The sequence below is a fragment of the Octodon degus genome, unplaced genomic scaffold (genome assembly GCF_000260255.1).
Source record: "Octodon degus isolate 3935 unplaced genomic scaffold, OctDeg1.0 scaffold00018, whole genome shotgun sequence".
Taxonomy (NCBI): domain Eukaryota; kingdom Metazoa; phylum Chordata; class Mammalia; order Rodentia; family Octodontidae; genus Octodon; species Octodon degus.
Window position 1 is genome coordinate 13,722,519 of NW_004524594.1, and position 22,013 is coordinate 13,744,531.

The window sequence follows — 22,013 nt, forward strand, 5'->3', positions numbered from 1 at the left end:
CATTCATAGTTATACCCCAATTTTTTTTAAGTTCCGTTGTTGAATATTATAGGTGTGTAAACTCAGCAAAATATTCTAAAAGAGTACAGAAGCCCATAATCCTTCTCATCATTTTGTGTAGCTCTGTCTTCTGACCTTTGTTGTACATCTTTGTTACAGTTATAACCTTAGCATGTACTGAAGTGCCAGTGCAGATCTACAAAGTTTGGATTTATCCTGCTTGCCTGTCTTGGGTCTGGCTGCTGTGCTCAGCTCATTCCTCTGCTCCCCTTGGGGGTGAACCTGTTGTGCCCCTCTGGCAAGATTTTCTGCTCCTGGACTAGCTGGGTGGAACTATCCTCTTCACTCTCTGCAGGGATTGCAGCTGCAGGGTTTCACCCCAGGCCTGTATGCCAGGCCTGAGCTGAGCTTCGACGGGACAAGGTGGGGTAGGGTTAGAGGCAGCTCTCCCACTCACTCACCAAGTCTGGGCTAGGACTGGGCCTGGGGGTTACCGGAACATGGCAGAAATTCCTACTCAGTGGGTGGGGTTGGGAGGTGCTGCGCGGTGGTTGGGGGCATTCCAAGGGGGTTGAAGAGGGTCTCACCCTCGCTGCACCTGGCCTGGAACCAGTAGTAGGTCCCGCTGGTGCAGGGTAGCCAGAATCTCTCCCACACACTCACCGGGCCGGTTCTAGGACTTGTAATTTATTTTTCTATTTGGTTTACTTTTCTGCTCCCCTCCAGGGTAAATTATTTTAGGGCAAGCCTTTATCATGACAGCTGAATTCTAGAGCCTAGAAAAGTGTTCCGCACATGGCAAGCCCATAGTAAATACTTTAAGACTAGCATCTTAACCAGTGTCTGTTTTCTCCTCAGCTACTTGGCCAGCCAAAAGCTTGAGTCTTTGGAGCCTTCCTCTCTTTATTTCAGTTTTCACATCCAACGTTTTTTCTTAACTTTTTGTACTTCTTATAAGCCCACTTCTACCGTCAGTGCTTTCAGCAGCTTCCTTCCTGGTCTGATCTTTTGCTTTCTTGGTCACCACCTTCCCCTGCTCTCTGCTGCCATTATATAATGTTTCAGAAACAAAACCTAATCATGTCACCCTAGCTTTAAACCCTTTAGTGATTTTCAGTAATCTACAAAATAAAGCCCAAACTCATGAATATGCTATAAAAGGTCTTTCTATATGTTCCCTCCCCCACCCATAACCCACAGACCGTAACCAGTTCAAGCTACTAAGACTTCTTTCTGACCCACACAAAGCCTTCCTTCCGCTTCCTGCAGACTCACCATACCTCTGCTATTCCTCCCTCTAGGAAGCTCCCCTCCCACCAGTAGCTTCTGATCCTGTAACTCTCTGGCTGTCTTGTATTATATGTTGCTTTGCCATTTTGTGATTGGGAGCTTCTTTTCTAGATGGAGCTCAGAGTCGAGGGTTTTATCTTACTCAGACTTGTTTCTTCAGGGCTTACCACAGTATTAGCACTCGGTGGGAATGTGTTGAATGAATAAAAGAAGTCCATGGTAGATGACAGAAGAAAATTGTAGAGAACAAATGCTGTGGCACTTTTGCATGAAATTCTGATGACTGTGCAGTACTATAAAGGTGACAGTTTGATGAAGTTACAGTATGTGATCCAGCACAAATTTTTAAAAAGGTGTAATTCTTGGCTGACAAGAAATCATGTGTTAGTAATCTATTGCTGTGCAACAAATGACCTGAAAACCTAGCAGCTGAAAACACAAACTGATTGTTCCCCCAAACCTGAGTTTCTGAGGATTGGGTGCCTATGAGCAGTTGAGCTAAAGTTCTGACTCAGCCTCTTCATGAGGTGGCAGTTGGGAGAGGGTGGGGCTCTGGCCCCTTCAGGCTTGAGCGCAGCAGATACTGTAGCATCTGCTCCTAAGCTCATTGGAGTTTGGAAAGCCTCACTTCCTCACTGTCAGTACCTTACACCTCAGGTCCTTACCGCATACCCAACATGCTTAGCTCCAGGCCACAGCAGCTGCCTTCCCTCACTGCCTGCCCATGATCCTCAGAAGGAGATCAACCCAGATAGAAACTACAGTCTTTGGGGCACTAATCTCAGCAGTGGTAGACTATCACTTCTGTTGCAGCCTGCTGGTAACCCAGGTCAGTCTGTGTACAGTGAGAAAGGAGCATACACCGGTGTGGCTAGTAGGAGGTGGAGATCATCCAGAGCCACGGCCTAGTTGGCTGCTACAAGTAGATGAACTGGAACTGAGAGGTTCATATAAAAGAAAATACTTGAAAATTTAAATTGTTGCAAAAAGGACTAAACAGATAGAGGAGGTGATATTCAAGCATTAGACAATTTGCAGAGTAGAGTCGGATGATCGAAGCACTCTATTAAATAGGTACTCCCAGTAGAAAGAAGGGGAAGCTGGACTAGTTGAAATTGCAGGCAAGGAGACCAAACAGAAAAAGATTCCCTTTCACTACACATGTCAGTCCCTGAGAATTTTTTACCAGGACTGTTGGAATACAAGAAAAAGAAAGACACTGAAACCACGAATTTTACAAAATGTTATTGCATTCAATTTAAAAAATTACTTTTTATTCTGACAGTCTCCTTCCTATTCTTTTTATGTTAAAGATACACTTTTTTAAATGTAACAGTTGGGCCAGTGAGATAGCTCAGCAGTGTAAAGAGCCTGCTGAGGCACGCTTAGGCAAGCGCACAGGGACCGCAGTTCAGTCTCCAGCACCACATGTTATGCCAGCCCCTGCCCCAGCCACTAGCCTCAGGGTGGGCTGAGCCAGCCACTAACTAAATAAATAAATAGAACAGTATGCAATGTATTAATTATTGTAACTGTCCTAACCTGTTTTGAAACTGTCTCATTGCTATTTCTTTCTCAGTAAAATAAATAAATAAATAAATAAATGTAATAGTTAACTACAATTAATGTCATAATTTTGGAATATTATGCCATTCCCTAAAATTAAAAAGGAAACTGGTTTTGAATTTCTGAAGTCTGAGAATCACTGATCCAGAGTATTAATGTGAGGAGGCTGATGCCCAAAAATGCCATGGATCTGCCCATGGTTATGCAGCTGGGGTGAGGGGGGAGTGAGCTGAAATCAGGCTGTGTCCTCGCCTTCTAGTCCATGCTTGACTGATGCAAAGGAGGAGAAGCATTTTCTTGGAGTGGGAAAATCAAAGGGAGACGGCGGGCTTCTGAGGGAAGGTGACGCTCCTGAGAAAACTAGGGTGCTCAGAGATGTGCCGAAAGGTGCAGATGGCTGAGCAGAGAGGGACAGAGATAGAATGGAGACTGCCTCCTCACAGCTCCACCATGCCTGCCTCAGTCCCTTCTGGAGGCTGGTGTCAGGAAGCCTTGACATGAGCAGAAAGGATTACTGGATACTTCCAGATTATCTTTAAGCTATTTTACAACAGTAAATTATAGAATACTGATAGTAATGCAGATGAACATTATTTATAGCAGTACAAGTTATGTTCAATAGAGACTTACTTTATTGTTACCCTGTGGCTATTATACAGTATCATTTTTATTTATAATTTCAAGATTCCTGATTACTTACATATGAGTCTGTTGAATTCTCCTTTCAACCAGTTCTAACATTTTTAACACTTTTTCGGTTTTGAAGATAGAATCCAATGCCTTGTACCTCCCGAGCACTGAGCTACACTCCCAGCCTGACATATTTATATTTGTATGAGAGTCTTCCAAAAAAACTTCTATAAGAATAATGCATATATAGGATTTAATTAAAAAAAAAAAAAGGTAAGGTTGGTGAGGAAGTGAGAACCCAAGCAGACCGTGAATGGATGTCCCAGTGACCAGGCTGATTTCCTTAAAGTACCTAGGTTGAAAAATTGGAAAAATGAGGAGTCTGGCTGCAATGGCATCTAGTGCCCCCCGAAAAAGGATGAGTCCTAAGCCAAAGCTGACTGAGAAGCAAAAACAGGAAATCTGGGAAGCTTTTGATCTCTCTGGTGCAGATGGGACTGGGACTGTCATCAATGTAAAAAAACTAAAGGTGGCACTGAGAGCCCTGGGCTTTGAGCCCAAGAAAGAAGAAATCAAGAAAATGATAAGTGAAGTTGATAAGGAGGGGACAGGCAAAGTGAACTTCCGTGACTTTCTGACTGTGAAAACTCAGTAAATGTCTGAGAAGGACACCAAGGAAGAAATCCTGAAAGCTTGTCCTCGATAATGATGAAACTGGGACAGTATTCACAAATCTGAAGCACGTGGCCAAGGATCTGGGCAAGAACCTGACCGATGAGGAGCTTCAGGAGGTGATTGATGAAGCCAACTGAGATGCAGACGGCGAGGTCATCGAGCAGGAGTTCCTGCGCATCATGAAAAAGACCGGCTTCTATTGAGACCCAAGTCGTGTCTCCTGCTGCGAGCACATGTGACTAGAGTAGTGCCCGCTGGCCTGTGAAATCCGGCTCCCTGTTTCCCTGTAGAACTTCAGCCATGGCCTTGAATCTGATCTGGACTTCTGGAAATGTTTTGCAGTATTAAAGCTCTTTGTAAAATGATCCGCCAATTACTTTAATTCTTGACAGCAGAATGAGAGCACATCAGAGTTGGGGGAAGGATCTAGGGTTTGCCCTCTGCCGTTTCTCCTGGCCTTGCTGTGACTTCTGAGCCAAGCAGTGTCTGGTGGGGTCAGCACCAGCTGTGGTCCTCCGACAGTGGGAACCCTGCTCACCTGCTGCCCCAGGGCCATGTTCTGTTTTTGCAAAACCCCAGGAACCCTTGTGCTGGCATTTGGATGTGTGTTAATGCTGTTTGTTTCCTCTTAAAAATAAACCTTTTTCTCAGTCTGAAAAAAAAAAAAAGCAAAGATAAATTGGTAAAATAAAATAGTGAGCCAAAAACATTGTAGGTTTTAGGATTTTTAGTATATACTATGTACTGTTCCATATGTTTCTCACTGTAGATGTTTATGTTATATAGAAATTTCATATTCTAATTGAAAACCAAATCTAACAATAACAATAATACTATTGGCATTCAAGGGAGAAGTAGAAACCAAGTAAACCTTTCCTCTTTGTCATTTCTTAAAAATATATATCCCAGGTTTTACTTTCTGATTGTGTTTAAATGAATGCATTGCTGCAGTTTAAATGACCATCCTTCCACCAAACATATTTCTTTGGTTCTCGTTAACTGATTATCGTTCTTTAATTGTGATTTTGCAGGTTGGAGTGACTGGGAAAATGTGTTAAGAGCAACCGCCTGCTCATCATTATTCCTGTGGCGTGGAGCTGGCTAATTGCTGTAATGCCTCACTCCTGGAAAAGATGCAAGGGAAGGGGAGACCCATAATAACAGACCATTTTCTATAATGTTTGCAATTTGCTGTGCAAATTTGGTTTTAAGGATTGGAAACTGCAGGAGTCATCCCATTATCTGTCCTTTAAGATATAATTAAAATATCATTGGTGTCCCTAAAAAAGGAACAAATTATATGGGGCATACATAATTTTGACTACATTTCTTAAAGACAGATATGAGAGGGCCGGGGAGATGGCTCAGTAGAATAAGCGCTTCCCTGGCAAGTGTAAGGGTCTGAGTTTAATCCCTGGTTCTGTCAAAAAAGAAAAGACAGATATGAAAAACATCCATTTTACTATTAATCTTAGGGTAATAATAAAATCAATTTTAATTCAAGAATGTTTAATCTTTTAAAATGGAAAGTACTGTAGCACTGAGTCAAATATTGTACTGGGTGCTTTATATTCCACTGAATTTGCTTTTACTCCTTGTGACATTTGATGGGTAAACTGAGACTCAAAGTCATGTAAGAGAAGAATGGCATGATGTGGTTTCACTAAATTGCTAACTCCCAAGCTTATGTTGAATCAGAACTTTTAAAACCTTCCGGGGTCTAACCAGGCATGGTGAAGCGTACCTGTAGCCCCAGCACCTGAGACTGAGGCAGGAGGCTCTCTACAAACTCAAGGCCAGCCTGAATGAGTTCAAGGCCAGTCTCAAATACATAGTGAGACCATGTCTCAAAAAAATAACTGAAACCAACAAGCAATACCTTTCAGATTCTTGTTTGTAATTTTATATATTGAAGGCTGTTCCACTGATTATCACGCTTACCTCACATGAAACATATATTTAGAAACACCATTTCAGGTATCCAGTTAAGTAGCTGAGAATGATTCTTTTTTGGACTCAGAGGTGTTTTTCCTTTTACCCAGAACCAAGGCAAGCTTTCTTGCTTTGCCTTTCTGAGGGCTTCAGCTTGTTTGGGGCTTTGCTAGTAGATGTCCCCATTCTGAGCAGGCCTTAGATTTTGACTCAAATTTCTATCAGAACCAAAGCTCAGAGTCACCTGAGTTTTACAGACAGGAAAAATAGCTTCAGTCTCATTTCTTTTATGGCCCTGTGAAAGTTTCTTGCAAGTTCAGCTATTTATTTCAAAATATTTGTAAATATAATTATTCAGTATTTTAACATTTCAACTTAAGGATTGTATATCATACCACAAAAAATAGAATTCACTGTGTTCTTGTTTTTGTTTTCATTAAACTGTAAAAGGAGGGGGACATTGACTTTTTTTAATCTAAAAAAGTAATTATAGGACTTACATATAAAGTTGATGTGTATGTCATTCTCTATGCATATACAATATTCCTATAAACACATATCATCATAGAAATGATTCCAGCAAGTATTAATTGTGATTTTTTTAACCTAGTCCTAACCCTTAATCCCTAATCCTATTGTGATTTTTGAATGTTTTTCTATGCTGTTTGCTTTTTATTTTCCATAATGAATATATATTGCTTTTGTAATAAAACAATACGTTCACTTTGGAAAATAGCTAGGAACTTTTAAAAATAAAGTAAAATTGAAACAAAAGAATATGTGGCAAACATATACCCATCATTGTATTTCATGTATATGATGTGTTAACTGAGTAAGATGTTTTGCATAAATACATTTTCTGAATAGACCAAAGCATGTTCCTTTTGGCACTAGATACTATTTTCTTTCAGTCTTTTCAGTAGACCTTTGTTATAACCACCTTCCCACCCTGTTCTTGCAGCCTGTCCCACACCACTGGACTCGATGGCCCTATAGTGCATAATCCCAGCTTACCAGTCAATGTAGTAAAGCCACTTTCTAAACATTATAAACAAAATGTATCTGCAGCCGTTTTCTCCCTCCCTGCCTCAGCTCCGTGGTAGTTTTTCTTAAACTTCCCTGCATTGGCCACTTGTTAGAAACGCCAGCTGGAGCTGTGACTTGATATAACAATGTCTGTTTTAAAAACCCTTTTCTTCTTTAGGACAAGGACCATCCAAGATACCTGATTCCAGAACTTTGCAGACAGTTCTACCATTTGGGCTGGGTCACTGGGACTGGAGGAGGGATTAGCTTGAAGCGCGGGTAAGTTTCTGGCTGATTCCTCCTCAGGAATTCTCCATCTGCGTAGGCGACAGGAGCCTGTCCTGTGGTGCGGCCAAGGAGTGACTGATGATCAGTTGGAGGGGAAACTGATGGTGTTTATTTTCTAACTGGTCAGATGGATATTTGCATAACAGAATGGAACCAGTGCGGACAAGTTGTAGCTATCATAAAGACCTAAGGATTTAAGAACCACAGATTTTAATTAGAATAATTCAGCCCTTAGCCTTTGGAGTATCCGTTAGACAACAGGCTGCTTACTATGTTCATAGGTCTGAAATTATAAACAATCCTTTCTAGAAAGATAGGATTTGCTTTAAAAGGTTCAGGTATGGGGCCGGGGAGATGGCTCAGTAGAATAAGTGCTTCCCTGGCAAGCGCAAGGATCTGAGTTCAATCTCCAGTTCTGCATAAATAAATAAATAAATAAATGGTTCAGGTAATGTTTTCAACTCACTTAAATATGGAATACTAACCATTAAGAATTCTAAAAATTACATTTTATTAATTCATAAGAATATTCGTACAATATAACAACCATTGTTGAATTCCTGTCATTTTGTTTAGTGAAATTCTGTTTCGTTTCTAATGTTTTCTTTTCTATTTTTTAGTCTCTGTTGAAAAATGATGGTAAAATACTTTCTTGTCCAGAGGCTAAAGCATGAAATCTTGTCTGTAAAAAAAAAAAAAAAAAAAATCCGTATGCTAGGTGGATTTATCATTAAGCAGATATATCATTATTAAAGGACATAGTATCCTCTAGTCTTTGTTCCTCAGAGAACACAGCAAGAGGAATTTGACTTAAATTGAAACAGTAAGAGAAAGTAGTTTTTTATTGTTTATTATATTTATTCAATATCTTTCCTGCAAGGTGAAGAATAAATACCTTACCGGCAATGAAAATAAAGCTTGTGGAGTCTTGATTTTCTTACAGGTTGCTAAAATAAGATTACTGTTTTTCCTCCTGAAATACTTTAAGAATAATATTGTCTGGAGGCTGAATGTTAAAACTGATGGTGCTAACATATATTTTGTCATAATTCATTTTCTTTAATAAAATTGGACTTTAAGCTATTTATGTTATTGAATACATATGTGTACATTAATGCCCCCAAGGAGGTGCCATTGCCTGATAAGAAAGCAAAATACGTGGAAATAAAATTTATAGCATGAAAAGTGAATAAAATACAAAGTAAAATAAAATCAGAGTATTTTAGATGAAAGGAATTTCATGACATACCACAAGATGATGTGATTATAATTTAATCTGCTTCAAATTGTGAAGTAATCCATGAGATATTAATTGAACAGTGGTAAATAACAGGACGGCCTCCATCCCTCAGCTGGGACAGTTCTGGATGTAAGAATGTTCTCAGAGTGCAGTAGGGTCGTGCCCACATGTCAGAGCTTGTTGCCTACCCATGCCCTGACCTGCCATTAACCACAGTTGCTGCTGTGTGCATTGAGCATTATGTAAGCCTTCAGATTATTTTGTCAAAATTTCCAAATTGGCCTGTTCACAGCTAATCCTATGCTAACAACAGCTTATTCTTATTGTACTTATCCACTTAGAAATTGAGTCCCAGTGACTTGACTTTCTTGCTGTACTATTGATAATAAGTCATACTGAATGTTGCCTTTTACTAACTACTGTTTATTTGCATATGCAGAAAATAGTTTTTACGTGAACAAAATAGAGTGTGCTACTAAATTGAGAAAAAATAATCATTTCTAACTAGCTCTTTTCAAAAAGCAGCAAGATTAAAAATAGGAATAGGAACTTGAGGGATTTTTTTTTTTAGCAGGAACTCACACAAGGCTGTTCATTCTAGCAGAACTGTTCAAATCCGTGCACTGCAGTCGTGTGTGGTCACCAAAACCGCCTACTGGCACATCTTTTAAAATTAAGTGGCTTTTATAGCACTGCAATCAATTTATAGGAAAGTTGCATCATGTGCAAAATATTTTTTCCTTAGATTCTTAGTAGGTGAGGAGCTCCTCCTGGAGGTCACAGACAGAAAAAGCCACAGCTTTAGGACACTAGAATTTATTAGACTTGTGTTTTACACATATGAGTATTTTTTCGTAAAATTGAAATACTTCGTGAGCCCACATTGCTAGCTTTATCATCCTCATGTTACTGGTGACTGATTTTGAGTCTTGGGGCAAATGAATTTACAGTGAAATACAAACTTATTAGGTTATGTTTCTAGAATAATATTGGCAATAAGCTTTTTGAACATACAGAACAACGGACTGATTTCAAGGTTTGCCTGAAAACATTTTATTTTACACAACTGCTAAAGGGATCAAAAGATGTATATTAAAAGACAGGCTATGCCAAGCATAAGAGATCAGTCGGAAGGAGGAAATGGAGGATCAAGAAAATAACAATCAAGGGCCTGCAGGATAGCTCAGTGGACTAAGCACCTGCTTAGGCAAGTGCCAGGACTGGATTCAATCACTGGCACCGCATGTCGTGCCAGCCCCATCCGTGGGCGTGCTGAGCCAGCCAGAGACCGGGCATGGTGGCTCACACTTATAATCCCAGCAATGGGAAGGCTGAGAACAGGAGGATCACTATGAGTCTGAGATGTGTAGAGAGACCCTGTACCAAATACATTTTAAAAAAAGAAAAGAAAAGAACAGTCATCAAGGTAATTCCAGGCTATTCAGCAGCCACTGTGTTTAGTTTATGTCTCTACCATTCAACATTAGTATTTTCACTTGTAACACAAGTTTATGTGTCAGAGACACTAATCCTATTGTATACTATTAGTAAGAATTACATTTAATAAAACCATATTACAGATGAGATCACTGAGGCACAGTAAGATTTAAATGATATTTTAAAATCACTAGAGAGTAAAGAAAAAGAAGTAATTGAACATAAATATATTATGAGCTCTTGGGTTTCATTCCTGTTTACAACACAGTGAAACAGCAGGGAATATAGAAATAAATTGCAAAAGCTGAATACCTTGGAATTCAAAATACTTTTTATTTGTAGCTTGCAGTACCCAATAAACGTTTCAGGGCTGGGGAGATGGCACAGTAGAATAAGTGTTTCTCTGGCAAGCGCAAGGGCCTGAGTTCAATCCCCAGTTCCACAAAAAAAACACAACAACAACAAAGAAAGCTATTTCATTGTAGTCTCCTGCATGTTGCCCTCTTAAAAGCTCTATCATCTTTATATTTTATCCATGTATTTCTCTGTAGGAATTAATACATTTTTGTCTAAAATGTATTTAGCTAATCTTTTAATTGCCCCAAATTGATCAAAGTTTATACTGTACAAAGGCAGTAATAAAATAAATTTATCGTGTCAAATCGTACGGATTAACAGAGTAAATACCTCAGTTTTCCTACTTTGTAGGTGGATTTTATTTGCCAGGAGGTTATTTTGTACTTCATTTGGGTCTATTTCCAGGGCTATATAAATTGCTCCTTATGCAGGAAGACCTGTGGTCCACTTACCTGTAAAGGATTCTTCCATGTTACACAAGGACAAAAGATGTAGACCACCAGTATTAGCAAGGGGCCCCTGTTGCCATGTGAGCCCTACTGTCCTCACTGGTTCCAGGACAGGACCTCTCTCTGACACACTACATCTCAGGGCTCTAAAACACTGGCTACTTCCTGAAAGTTGATGTGTGCGCGCAGCTTATTCTGCTTTGGATTTCACTCGCATTAGCAAGCACTTGTTTTCTAGACTTTACCAATCGAGCCTTAGAGCAACTTCGATTTCACGTGACATTTTTGGCAGTTCAAGTCTATAGTTTTCTTAGCCTGAAGTTGACAGCTTGCCATAGGTCCTCATCATCATTTATACTGTGAAGCATTGGGTTCTTATGCAGTGTCCCTGCATCTGAACTTCAGAGGTGGCAGCTACAGCATCAGCCTTCCCCTAATCTGCCTTTATACCACAGCTCGTTCATACTCTGTCAACAGTGGAAACTGACAGTGGTGGAGAAATTAATTTGAAAATGACATTGGAAACTACCTGGTCAAAAAACGACAGAGTATAGCATCTCCCTTAACACAAAATCCTATAACAAAGAAATCAGTCTCCACATCTAGCCATCCTTTTGATATTTTTAACTTTTTGAACATTTTTAAGTTTATGCTGTTTCCCAAGAAACTTGAGCTTTCAAATAGGCAATATAGTTCTATCCAGAAAGTAACCTCCTAGTAATGCTGTAATGGAAGAAGCTGACCGGCAGAGGTCTCTGAGCTTCATACTTCGTAACAGGCATGTCAAGCAATAAAATTAAATCTGACTTTGCATGACAGAAATGTGTCTTGCGGAGTGTATTTTCCCCCAATTGAGTTTTGAAGTGACTGTATTTCATGTTTAATAAGATAAGCTCTGCTTATTCAAGCTTTAAGGTGCTAAACACTTAAATATTCAGGTTTTTCTTTCCTCTAACTAGATCAAAACCTGGTTACCATTTAGCTTGCATCAAAAAAGAAATAAGAATGTATGAAAATGTGAGACCCCCGCATTCCAAAGGCCTGGGGTAGCGTGGTCGTCTTTCTGTGCAGCCTCAGTCCTTAATGAAACCATGCTGCTGTTGCTATAATTTGATTTCTAATGAATGCGAAGTATAGGACTGCTAAGATGTACTTTGTGCAAACACTGAAAATTAGTTGAATAAAAACCATTGTTTATGTTTTATGTTACCAGCAGTGAAATCTACATTGCCCCTTCAGGAGTGCAAAAGGAACGAATTCAGGTACAGTAAAGGGACCCCTTATAAACCCAAAGTCTTTTCTTCTTTTATGAAAACCTCTAAAAGGTTATGCTGTTTTTGAAGGGTGGTCGGTTATACTGTGATAATTTAAATAGCTAATGAAAAAAACATGTACTGACTCATGTTATGTTAAAGTGGTTTATATCTTCCTCGTAACCCATGTGTACTTTGAAATCTCATTCAGCCTATAGGGAGCCAAAGTGAACAGCACAATCTTAATCCTAATAAAACATGATTATAATGGAGAAACTTCATTCTACATTAATGCTGGAATAATGCTCAAAATCTAGGTAAACCACACATAGAATTTCTATCTAAGCTAAGGGAAAAAAACTGCTTCATTAATAATTCATTTATATCATAGTTTATAATAAACTGCCAAACAGAAGTTATGAATTAGAAATACATGCATTATTAAGAAAAAAATTGGTGGTTTACAAGCTTTTTTAGAACTTGAAGAATAATATACCTTATTTAGATCAATCATTCTGAGTGCCAGATAAGTTTCTTAGGAGATACGAAATTTTACTCTCAAATATTACTTTGACCTTCGTGAAAAAAATTAGAACACAGTCATGGAATGTTGATTTCTTTTGTATTGTCTTCTTGAAATATAGTTGCAAAATTATAGGACAAAGTTAAGCTACATCAGAAATGACAACAACATCAGTACATACATATTAATTTTCCATGTCCATTTTTCCTCCAAATTCTTAGGGAAAATAGTGTTTTAAACTCTTCAGAAAATTCTTGTTGTGGAAAACTTTTATTTCTCAGTAATGCTAAAATTGAAAACTTTATTTTTCAACACGAATAACCTTTTTTAAGAAGTACAGCAATGTTTTAAAATGAGAGATAAGCATGAACGTATATATATTAACACTACATATATGTATGTGTACTATATACCTATACACATACGTATCCTATATGTCTGTGTACATATTTTCATCTGTATGTATATATGTTTGCACATAGAATGAAGGGCATTTCTAACTGTTAATTGTATGTGCCTTCTTTTTTCTTTCTCCTTCTCTAAGTAGCCGGAAGATATGTTCGTTTGTGATATAAATGAACAGGATATAAGTGGGCCTCCAGAATCTAAGAAGCTAAAGAAAAGCCAGTGTACTCCTCTTTTTATGAATGCTTATACAATGAGAGGTATGTAGAAAACATGGTTACCACCAAAACTATTCGCAAAGCAGCCTCCCCTAGCTAATAGTAATTATTATATTAGTTAGTGTAACCTACTATGTGCAAAAACATTAAACGTTGTAACTCTGTCGGTTCTCACGTGAGCTTATGAAGCAGGTCCATTACTACTCCCTTTGCTCTCCTTCCCAGCACCAGCTTACTCAAGGCCAGCAAAACTAATTTCGTCGCCATCTATGTTATATAAATGTATGTGCACCCATATGCATACAAGTATTTTTATTGTAAAGTTATTCCATATACCGTGTGCCTGTGGAGGTGCTCACCTGGAATCCCAGCCCTCTGGAAGGCTGAGGCACGAGGATCGAAGTTGGAGCCCAGCCTGCACAACTTAGCAACTAAGCAAGAGCCTGTCTCAAAATTTAAAAACTTAACAAGGGTTAGGGCCACAGGTTAGTGCAGAGGTCCTGGGTTCACTCCTCAGTCCCACGCCAGGGGGAAAATGTACAATTATTATCCCTGAGGATTTCTCTTTCTTCCCTTAGGAGCAGGTGCGGTGATTCATACGCACTCTAAAGCTGCTGTCATGGCCACCCTTCTGTTTCCAGGACGAGAGTTTAAAATTACACATCAAGAGATGATAAAAGGAATAAGGAAATGTACCTCAGGGGGGTATTATAGGTATTATTATCTGCCCTTTTTATATTTTGCTTACTTTAAAACATATGTTTCCTTCTCTTTGGTAAGTAGAATGTTGATCTTTTTTGTGCATATGTTGATACACTGGGAAATCTTCATTAAATGATACCTCTCATGCAATACTACATTTCTAAACACAGTGCTTCTCCCGCCCTTCATTAACCATGGTAATTTATTAGCAACACAAATAACAAAGTATTTGTTAGAGTAAAATGAAAAACCTTGGCTGAGATTTCTAGAGATGGAAAACTTATGCTCCTATACTGAAGAGATCGGGTTGTCTTCATCTTTACTTTGTCTTTATGAAGCTTGGACCTAACTAGAGTTTTAGACTTCATGTTGACCTAGTTAAGCATTTCTCAATGTTTAGAAAAGTTACTTGAAGTTTAGAAAAGTTTTCTGATTGTTTTAAATAAGTTCATTACTAAGTTCTAGAATTTTCCAACGTAGAAGGTAGCACGGATTCTAAGAACAGAGATTTCACAGATAAATTTAAATACACATACCAGCCTACCAAATTCGAGTCATTATTTATTTATCTAGGATAAAATGACTGGGAAGAACATGTCCTCGGTGCCCAGGTACATGCTGAGTCTTCCCTTCAGGTTTGTTGCATTCTTCATGAACTTTGACCTTTCTTAATTTCCTGAAGAACCTGATAGCCCCCCTTGTGATGCCAGTCGTACAAAAGTATTCTCACAGCAATGTCTTATTGTCACTGCACGTAATGGAATGTGCATGTTCTAACTGGTGTGCTGAGAAATTCATTTGATTTTATTTCACTTCGTATTTATCGTATGTCCAAAGCATTTCTCAATACTGTGAAAACAACTATTTATAAAACTTAATTGAAAAAGTATACATACTAAAAGAAGTTGGTCCCGTATTGTCTTTTCCATCCCTGGTCTTGAAGGAGAGGCCTTCAGCTGCTATCACCTTTATATGCTTTTGATTGCTTTGGTGAAGAAATAAAATAGGTCCAAAGAATACAGAGAATGGTGAGGTAGGAGCAAAACGTTAATTGCCTTTGGAATTTTTGGAGAAAGAATGACATCAATAAAAAGATGATATTTATCTTTCATAACATTTCAGAATTTGCAGAATAAAAACCTTTTTGTGTGGTGCTGGGGACTGAACATGGGGCCTTGTACCTGCTAGCAAGCACTATACCACTGAGCTGTTCCCCAGCCCAAAACTCTTTTAAGATGCCCTTTGCAGTTTTAGTTTGGCCTTACTGGAAAATGAGAAGTAGGATCATTATCATAGCTCAGGAAACAGTGATATTTGATTTGAATCTGGAGCAAATCCTAAGACTAATAAAAAAAGGGGGGTTAATTAAAAACTGGAAGAAGGGCTGGGGAGATGGGTTGGTGGCATAAGTGCCTGCCTGGCAAGTACAAGGTCCTGAGTTTGATCCCTGGTACCACAAGCCATGCCAGCCCCAGATCTGGGTACGGTGGTACATGCCTATAATCTTAGCACCAGGGATGCTGGGTCAGGAGGATCACTATTAGTCTGAGCTGTATAGAGAGACCCTGTATCAAAAAATTTAAAAACAAACTGAGGGGCCAGCCAGATAGCTCAGTGGACTAAAGCACCTGCTGAGACAGAGCACAGTGGCCAGGGTTCAATCCCTGGCATGCCGTGCTGACCCCACCTCTGGGGTGTGCCGAGGTGGGGATTGAGACTGGGCGTAGTGGCACACTTCTGTAATCCCAGAGCTTGGGAGGCTGAAAAAGAGGAGAATCACTATAGCCCCAACTACATAATAAGACCTTGTAAACTTTGTAGACTGTGTACTAAATACACACAAAAAAAAAAAAAAAAAAAAAAAAACTGGAAGAAGAAGGGAAAGAGTTTTAACATTCTCTACTCTTAGAGAAAAGTCTGTCTTTAAAAAAAAACAAACAAGGTTGAGCATGTAACTCATGTTAGGAACATATGCTTGGTATATATATATAAGGGCCTATTTCAATCTCTAGTGTGTACACACACACACACACGCACACACACGCACGCACACACACACACACCCATGTACAAAACCAGGTTTAAGTTCTTTTTTTTTAAATTTTTGTACCAGGAATTGAATTCAGGACCTTGCACTTGCCAGGCGGACACTTGTGCCGCTGAACTATAACCCCAGCACCAGCTTTAAAATACTTTTTACCATGGAAGGCTCACGTGTTGTTCTAATCATCCTTCCCTTGGGAATCCTCATGTGTGTAAGGTGACAAGAACACTGATGGTCGAAGGACTGCCCCAGCATGCTCTGGGTCAGCAGGTCAGGATCCATAGCCTGTCTGGACGATGGAGGAATTGGCTTGAATTAGCTTTTAAAGTCTTATTTTGCTAATCAGTTAGTTTGCACATAAACATATTCCTGACTATTCAGTGTATGGTTCTAACCTTGTTTGTTTAGGAAAGATTTGGGACTAATAGTTCATTCCTTCTGTCCTCAGAGATATTTTCTGTTTCATCTAAAGTGAAGTAAGGGGCAACTCCATACTGTTAATGAAGTGGTTAGCCAAGTTTTAATCCCGTGGAAGCTACTTGCTGTATGCCTGCCTTGAAGGACCAATTGCTGATATGAATGATAACGCTTTAGATTAACTTTTTCTTGGCAGGGGGTTAGGTTAACACACGGGTGGGAAAGGCAGATGTTACTTTAACAGTGTGAGAGAAATTCTTGTAAAAAGAAAAACACATCTGAGCTTTCACTGGTTTTGTGACGTTAAGAATAGATTTATGTGGGCCATGGATATCACTCAGCAGCCCAGCACCTGCCTAGAAAGTATGAGGTCCTGTGTTCAAGTCTCAGTACAAAAAAAAAAAGAATAAATTTATTAGTAACTCAGTTGTTTGGACATTATTACATTCAGTTTACGTTGCAGGCATTTACTAAGACCAAAGTAGAAATAAAAGAAGTTCTAATGCTATAAGTTTGAAAATATCCCGAAAGTATAATCGTGCTTTTGGTAGCTATTTCTAAAAGATTTTTCTGTCCCATTGGACAAGCTTCACCTGTGTTTACTGATGTGCTGTCCAGGATACTTCCGAGTCCTGCAGAGATGAGACAGTGATACTTTCAATTCTTCTATGTTTCTGAGTCTGAGCTTTATAATTTCCCATCTCCTAAAAATATTATGACTGTCTTTGCTTCAAGGAAATACTTGTATGATCTTGATGATATCTTTGTTAGGTTTCAGCATGTACACATTTCCACCACTTAGCATCGTTTGCCAAATTCCCAAGGTATCTTTTGACACAGACGTTTATACAAGACACACAGAGTAACGTGCGACATCTTGTTCATCCCTTGGAGTGGCTTTCCAGAGAGAACAGCTAATTACTTGAAAAATTTAAAATGCACTGTATATAGGAAGATCTTTAATTTGTTTTAATGGGGGAAATGGCTTGTCTCTTCCTACAGATACACTGATATGCTAGTGGTACCCATCGTTGAGAACACTCCCGAGGAGAAGGACCTCAAAGAACGCATGGCTTGGGCAATGAATGAGTACCCCGACTCCTGTGCCGTGCTGGTCAGGCGCCACGGAGTCTATGTATGGGGAGAAACCTGGGAGAAGGCTAAAACCATGTAAGCATCGAGGCAAGAGCATTTGCGATACCACCATGTGCTACATATAAAAATGAACAAACCTTGTCTTAATATTTAAAGGGAAGTAGGGTTTTCTGTGGAGTTGTTCTTGTTCAAATTGATTTAAGAGGGCCGGCCAGATAGCTCAGCGGACTAAAGCACCTGCTTAGGTGGGTGCAGGGACCAGGATTTGGTCCCCAGCATGCCTTGCCGGCCCCGCACCTGAGGTACTCTGAGACAGGACTGAGACCAGGTGTTGCACGCCTGTAATCCCAGCACTTGGGAGGCTGAAAGCAGGAGCATCATTATGAGTCCGCTCTGTGTAGTGAGACCCTGTAGACCCTGTACTACATATGTTAAAAAAAAATTGATTTAAGTTTAGTTTATCATTATGAATTACAAATATTTGAATTTTATTATATAGTGACTGAGATGTATTTATTAGAGCAGCTCTGACCTGGAAAAGTTCTGTGGACTTTGATCCAAAGAAGAGAAAGCGATCCTAAGAAATATAAGTTTTACTTCAAAAAACGGCGCATAGTAAAAAATGTTTGTAGAAGTAGTAAGTTTAAGATGCTTTTATTTCCTGAGAAGTGTATAAAAGATAGCAAGATTCCTTTGCTGATTTTAATGGGGGGAAAATTAAGTGTGATTCCTTTGCTGACTTTAAAATTGTTTGGGATAAAATAAAATCTTGGCCTAGAGCGGAGGGGGGCAGTGTGCAGGTACTAGAAACAGTGCAGAAGGAACTGGTTAGAGGGGAGACGGAGCTGCTCGGTCTGGAGGACTCGGTCTCAGTGAGCATTTTCGATGTCTTCTTTTACAGGTGTGAGTGTTACGACTATTTGTTTGATATTGCCGTATCGATGAAGAAAGTGGGACTTGATCCCACCCAGTTTCCCGTTGGAGAAAATGGAATTGTGTAAGCTGGATGTTTAATTAGATACAGTGCAAGCTGAAGATTAGCTATTACTTTACTGACAATTATTTTTTTAAATAAATTGAAATTTTTATGATGCCTTGACTTTGTAACTGTATACTATAGGTATTCACACCTAATGTCTTCTGATATATATTTGTTTATACTCTTATAATTTTGATTGACACAGTGATAGAATAAAACATTTTTACCTATATTTATTTTTGATTTTGTAACAGCAAAGTATTTGCCATTTTAAGCAGATCCTTTTTTAAATATATTATGACTTTAATCTTTAAAGTTACTGATGATAACAGTTCTATTATAAAATGGGCATTTAGTTATCTTAATCATGATATGTCATATTTGATGTCAAAACAGTTTTATAGATTTTTTTTCTCCTGTTAAATTTTAGTGGTTCCCTCTTCAGGCTTAGCACCCATAACCCCAAAATCCAAACTCCACAACTTTTTAGCACAGCCATGATGTGAAGGGAGAGAATTCCATACCTGGTCTGTGGTCAGGTGGTCACAATGCTGGTACACTAGCGATACTGTAGAAGGTTATCTACAGGCTACGTTACATAGGAAACATAAGTCAGTTCTGTATTTAAACTTGGCTCCCATCCCTAAGATACTTCACCATGAATATGGAAATTATTCAGAACTCAAAAATTGCGAAACACTTCCGGTCCTATGCATTTTAGATAAGGGCTGCTCACCCTATAAGGCCGTAGTGTTCCCTCATATGACAATTGTAAAATTCTAGTCAGATATTAACTCAGACTCCTCACCAAACCCTGACCAAATCAGTGATGTAATTAATTCAAAAGTGTTTTATAAATGTAAACCAAAAGTAAGATCAACTTCAATATAAAGATTTTACCATTTGACTAATACTTTTTTAAAATTGAGAGAGAACATTATGTTGTCTCCAAAATATTAATTTTCTGTTCCACCTCAGATTACCTTCTTTTGCGTTGATTACCTCAGATTTTTCTTTTCAGTAGTTCTCTAACTTCCTCCTTGCTTTTAGTTTCTTGCTTATAACATTCTGTGTTGCTCGTTGCTCCTTTCGTGTCCTTGCGTCTTCATGGAGCACAGAATGTGTGGTCCAGCGTCCACACCACTTCATTCCTGCCATCCTGTCACCACTGTGTCTTGCTTTCTCAGTTTTATCTATCTGGTAAAAACATCAGTTTTTGTTAGTTCACTTGGCAGCATTTGAACTCCAGCAGCAAGGCCTGGTGGGAAATTGGGCAACCACAGTGACGAACCCCAGGTGGGCACTGGACGCCCCACACATGCCGCAGTTCCCTGGTAAATTCATCTTCCAACCTCAGGACTTTCTCCTCACCCTTCCTTTTCTTTTATCAAGTCTATAACTTTCTTTACCAGCTTTTAGATGGTAACCTTAGCTCATCCTTGGGAGGACAGACACGTAGCAAAGAGAGCTCCATGCCCCACTTCACTGCCCAGTACTCCTCCTGCTTGCAGCCGCCTTTGCCACTTTCCATGAAATCTCTTCGAGCCAGAGCTTAAACTGTGCCTGTGTCCTATTGTCCTCTGACATTGCCAGTTTTTGCTTCTCCAAGGATCCCCACATTTGTCCCATTTCTGCTATATTGTCAGTGCTTTTGTCGTCTGAGCTAGATCTTTACCAGTGATATAAAAACATGCCCTACTGTCTCTCAACTTAGGATGCAAACCTTGCCTCTGACCTTCACCTAACTCCAGCATCTTTAAGAGCCTTTTTAGTTTTTGAAAAATTTGTCCACTGTTTCATCAACTTTCTCTTCTTCTATCTGCTCCTTGACCCACTTTGTTGAAAAAAGCTGTCATCAAGAGAAACCAAATTCCATGTATCCTTCTTTGAGCACACCTTCACTTTTCTTGCTCTAAAAGAATCCTGCCCCTACCTCACGACGCAGGTTCCCCATAAGCTAAGCGGTGGTTGCTCCCTTTTCTCTGCTACCACTGGGTCTGAGTGAGATGAATGGATTCACTGAATGCTGAATGCCTCTTTCCTGTCCTTGTTCCATCGTGCTCAGCCAGCTTTCCGGCATAGTTCCAGCCGTCTTCCATGCCTGTAGGTATGTACCTTCGTGTGGCAGAACAAAGTACACAACTGTGGTAGTGTCACGTGGCCCCTCAATGCCACCATAGAATTTTTATTTCCCTCATACATTCATTTTCCCTGTTTTCTTGTGCACTGTTCTTTTCTTAAACTTTAGACAGCTCCCCGCATTCTCAGGAATGATGACCTGGACTGCCACTTCACTGAAAACGCCAAGCGAGCACTTCCATAGGCTTCCCACCTCCACGTGTCCTACACAGTGTGTGCAAGCTGTCTCTGTTGCCCAACAGGGCCAGATTTCCCTCTGGCAGGAGATCCGCTCTTAGGTTCAGACACCACTCCAGCCATTTCTCTCTGCCGTATCATTCACTTTACTCTGCACTAGGTCTTTCCCTTCAGCATATAAAATATGCTGGGCTCTCTTTTTAAAAAAGTAGTAGAAAGCTCGCTTTCTTCCTGGATATTGCACAGCTTCTCTTTTTGCTTCAAAATTTCTCAAGAGTTGCTGTATTCTCAGTCCATTTCCTCTGCTCCCATTCTGTTGAATTCATTCCAGTCAGACCACCCTTCTGCAATATTATCACGGCCTCTGTGGACGATCACACACATCCAGTGTAATTATCTTTTTTTTCCAGTTCTAGGATTCAAACCTGGAGTTACTGGATTGGAGTTTCAGTCTATACTCAGCTGGCTCCAAGGCAGAGTATTTTGAGAGTACCGCATGTGCTAAACAGGCTACACCTAGGCCATCTCTGTCCTCATTTTGGTTTTTAACATTTTTTTATAAAGAGAATAGTTTAAAAAATAGTAGGGCTGTGAAGATAGCTCAGTAGAATAAGTCCTTGCCTGGCAAGTGCAAGGTCCTGAATACAATACCCAATACCACAAAAAAAAAAAGAAAAAAGAAAGAAAGAAATTAGGAATAATACAGAATTTCACTAAAGATGATAGGAATTCAACATTGGTTGTTACATTGCATATTGTCTTCAAATTTGTTGTTCGGATTACCAGACGCAAGTGTGAAAATTTGGTCAAAAACTGAAAAAGAAGAAAAGATTAAGCATTCACTACTCCTTTCAATAGACAAGCAGAAATCAGCAGTACAGTTATCCAAGGTATCCTGCATATATGCATATGCATTTATTTTTTCCCCTTCCTCGTTTCTTTCCTCCTTTCCCTCATCCCAGTTGTTCCCCCCTTTAAACAGTTTCTTTCCTTTCCACAGTATCTATTATACCTTTGGGATTTTATTTACTCTTTCAGGTTCTTACTCTCGGGAGGCAATATAATGTTTACACATGTGGGTCAGACTTAGTTCACTTATGAGTATGGTCTCTAGTTGCCTCCATTTACCCATCAAACTCTTGAGTTTATCTTTCTTTATAGCTGAGTAATA

General features: G+C 39.4%; 1 protein-coding gene and 1 pseudogene across 1 annotated transcript in view; both read left to right on the forward strand.

Moving 5' to 3' along the window:
• The window catches only part of Apip (APAF1 interacting protein), a 43,267-nt gene extending 21,864 nt beyond the window's left edge, over positions 1 to 21,403 (forward strand). Inside the window, exons 2-7 of the mRNA XM_004627051.2 lie at positions 7,298 to 7,398; positions 12,104 to 12,152; positions 13,214 to 13,331; positions 13,868 to 14,003; positions 17,455 to 17,622; positions 18,449 to 21,403. Coding sequence (XP_004627108.1) covers positions 7,298 to 7,398; positions 12,104 to 12,152; positions 13,214 to 13,331; positions 13,868 to 14,003; positions 17,455 to 17,622; positions 18,449 to 18,548 — 672 coding nt within the window. The 3' untranslated portion in view covers positions 18,549 to 21,403. The remainder of the gene's footprint in view (positions 1 to 7,297; positions 7,399 to 12,103; positions 12,153 to 13,213; positions 13,332 to 13,867; positions 14,004 to 17,454; positions 17,623 to 18,448) is intronic.
• On the forward strand, positions 3,857 to 4,630 carry LOC105741635 (annotated as a pseudogene).
• Positions 21,404 to 22,013: the final 610 nt, after the last annotated feature.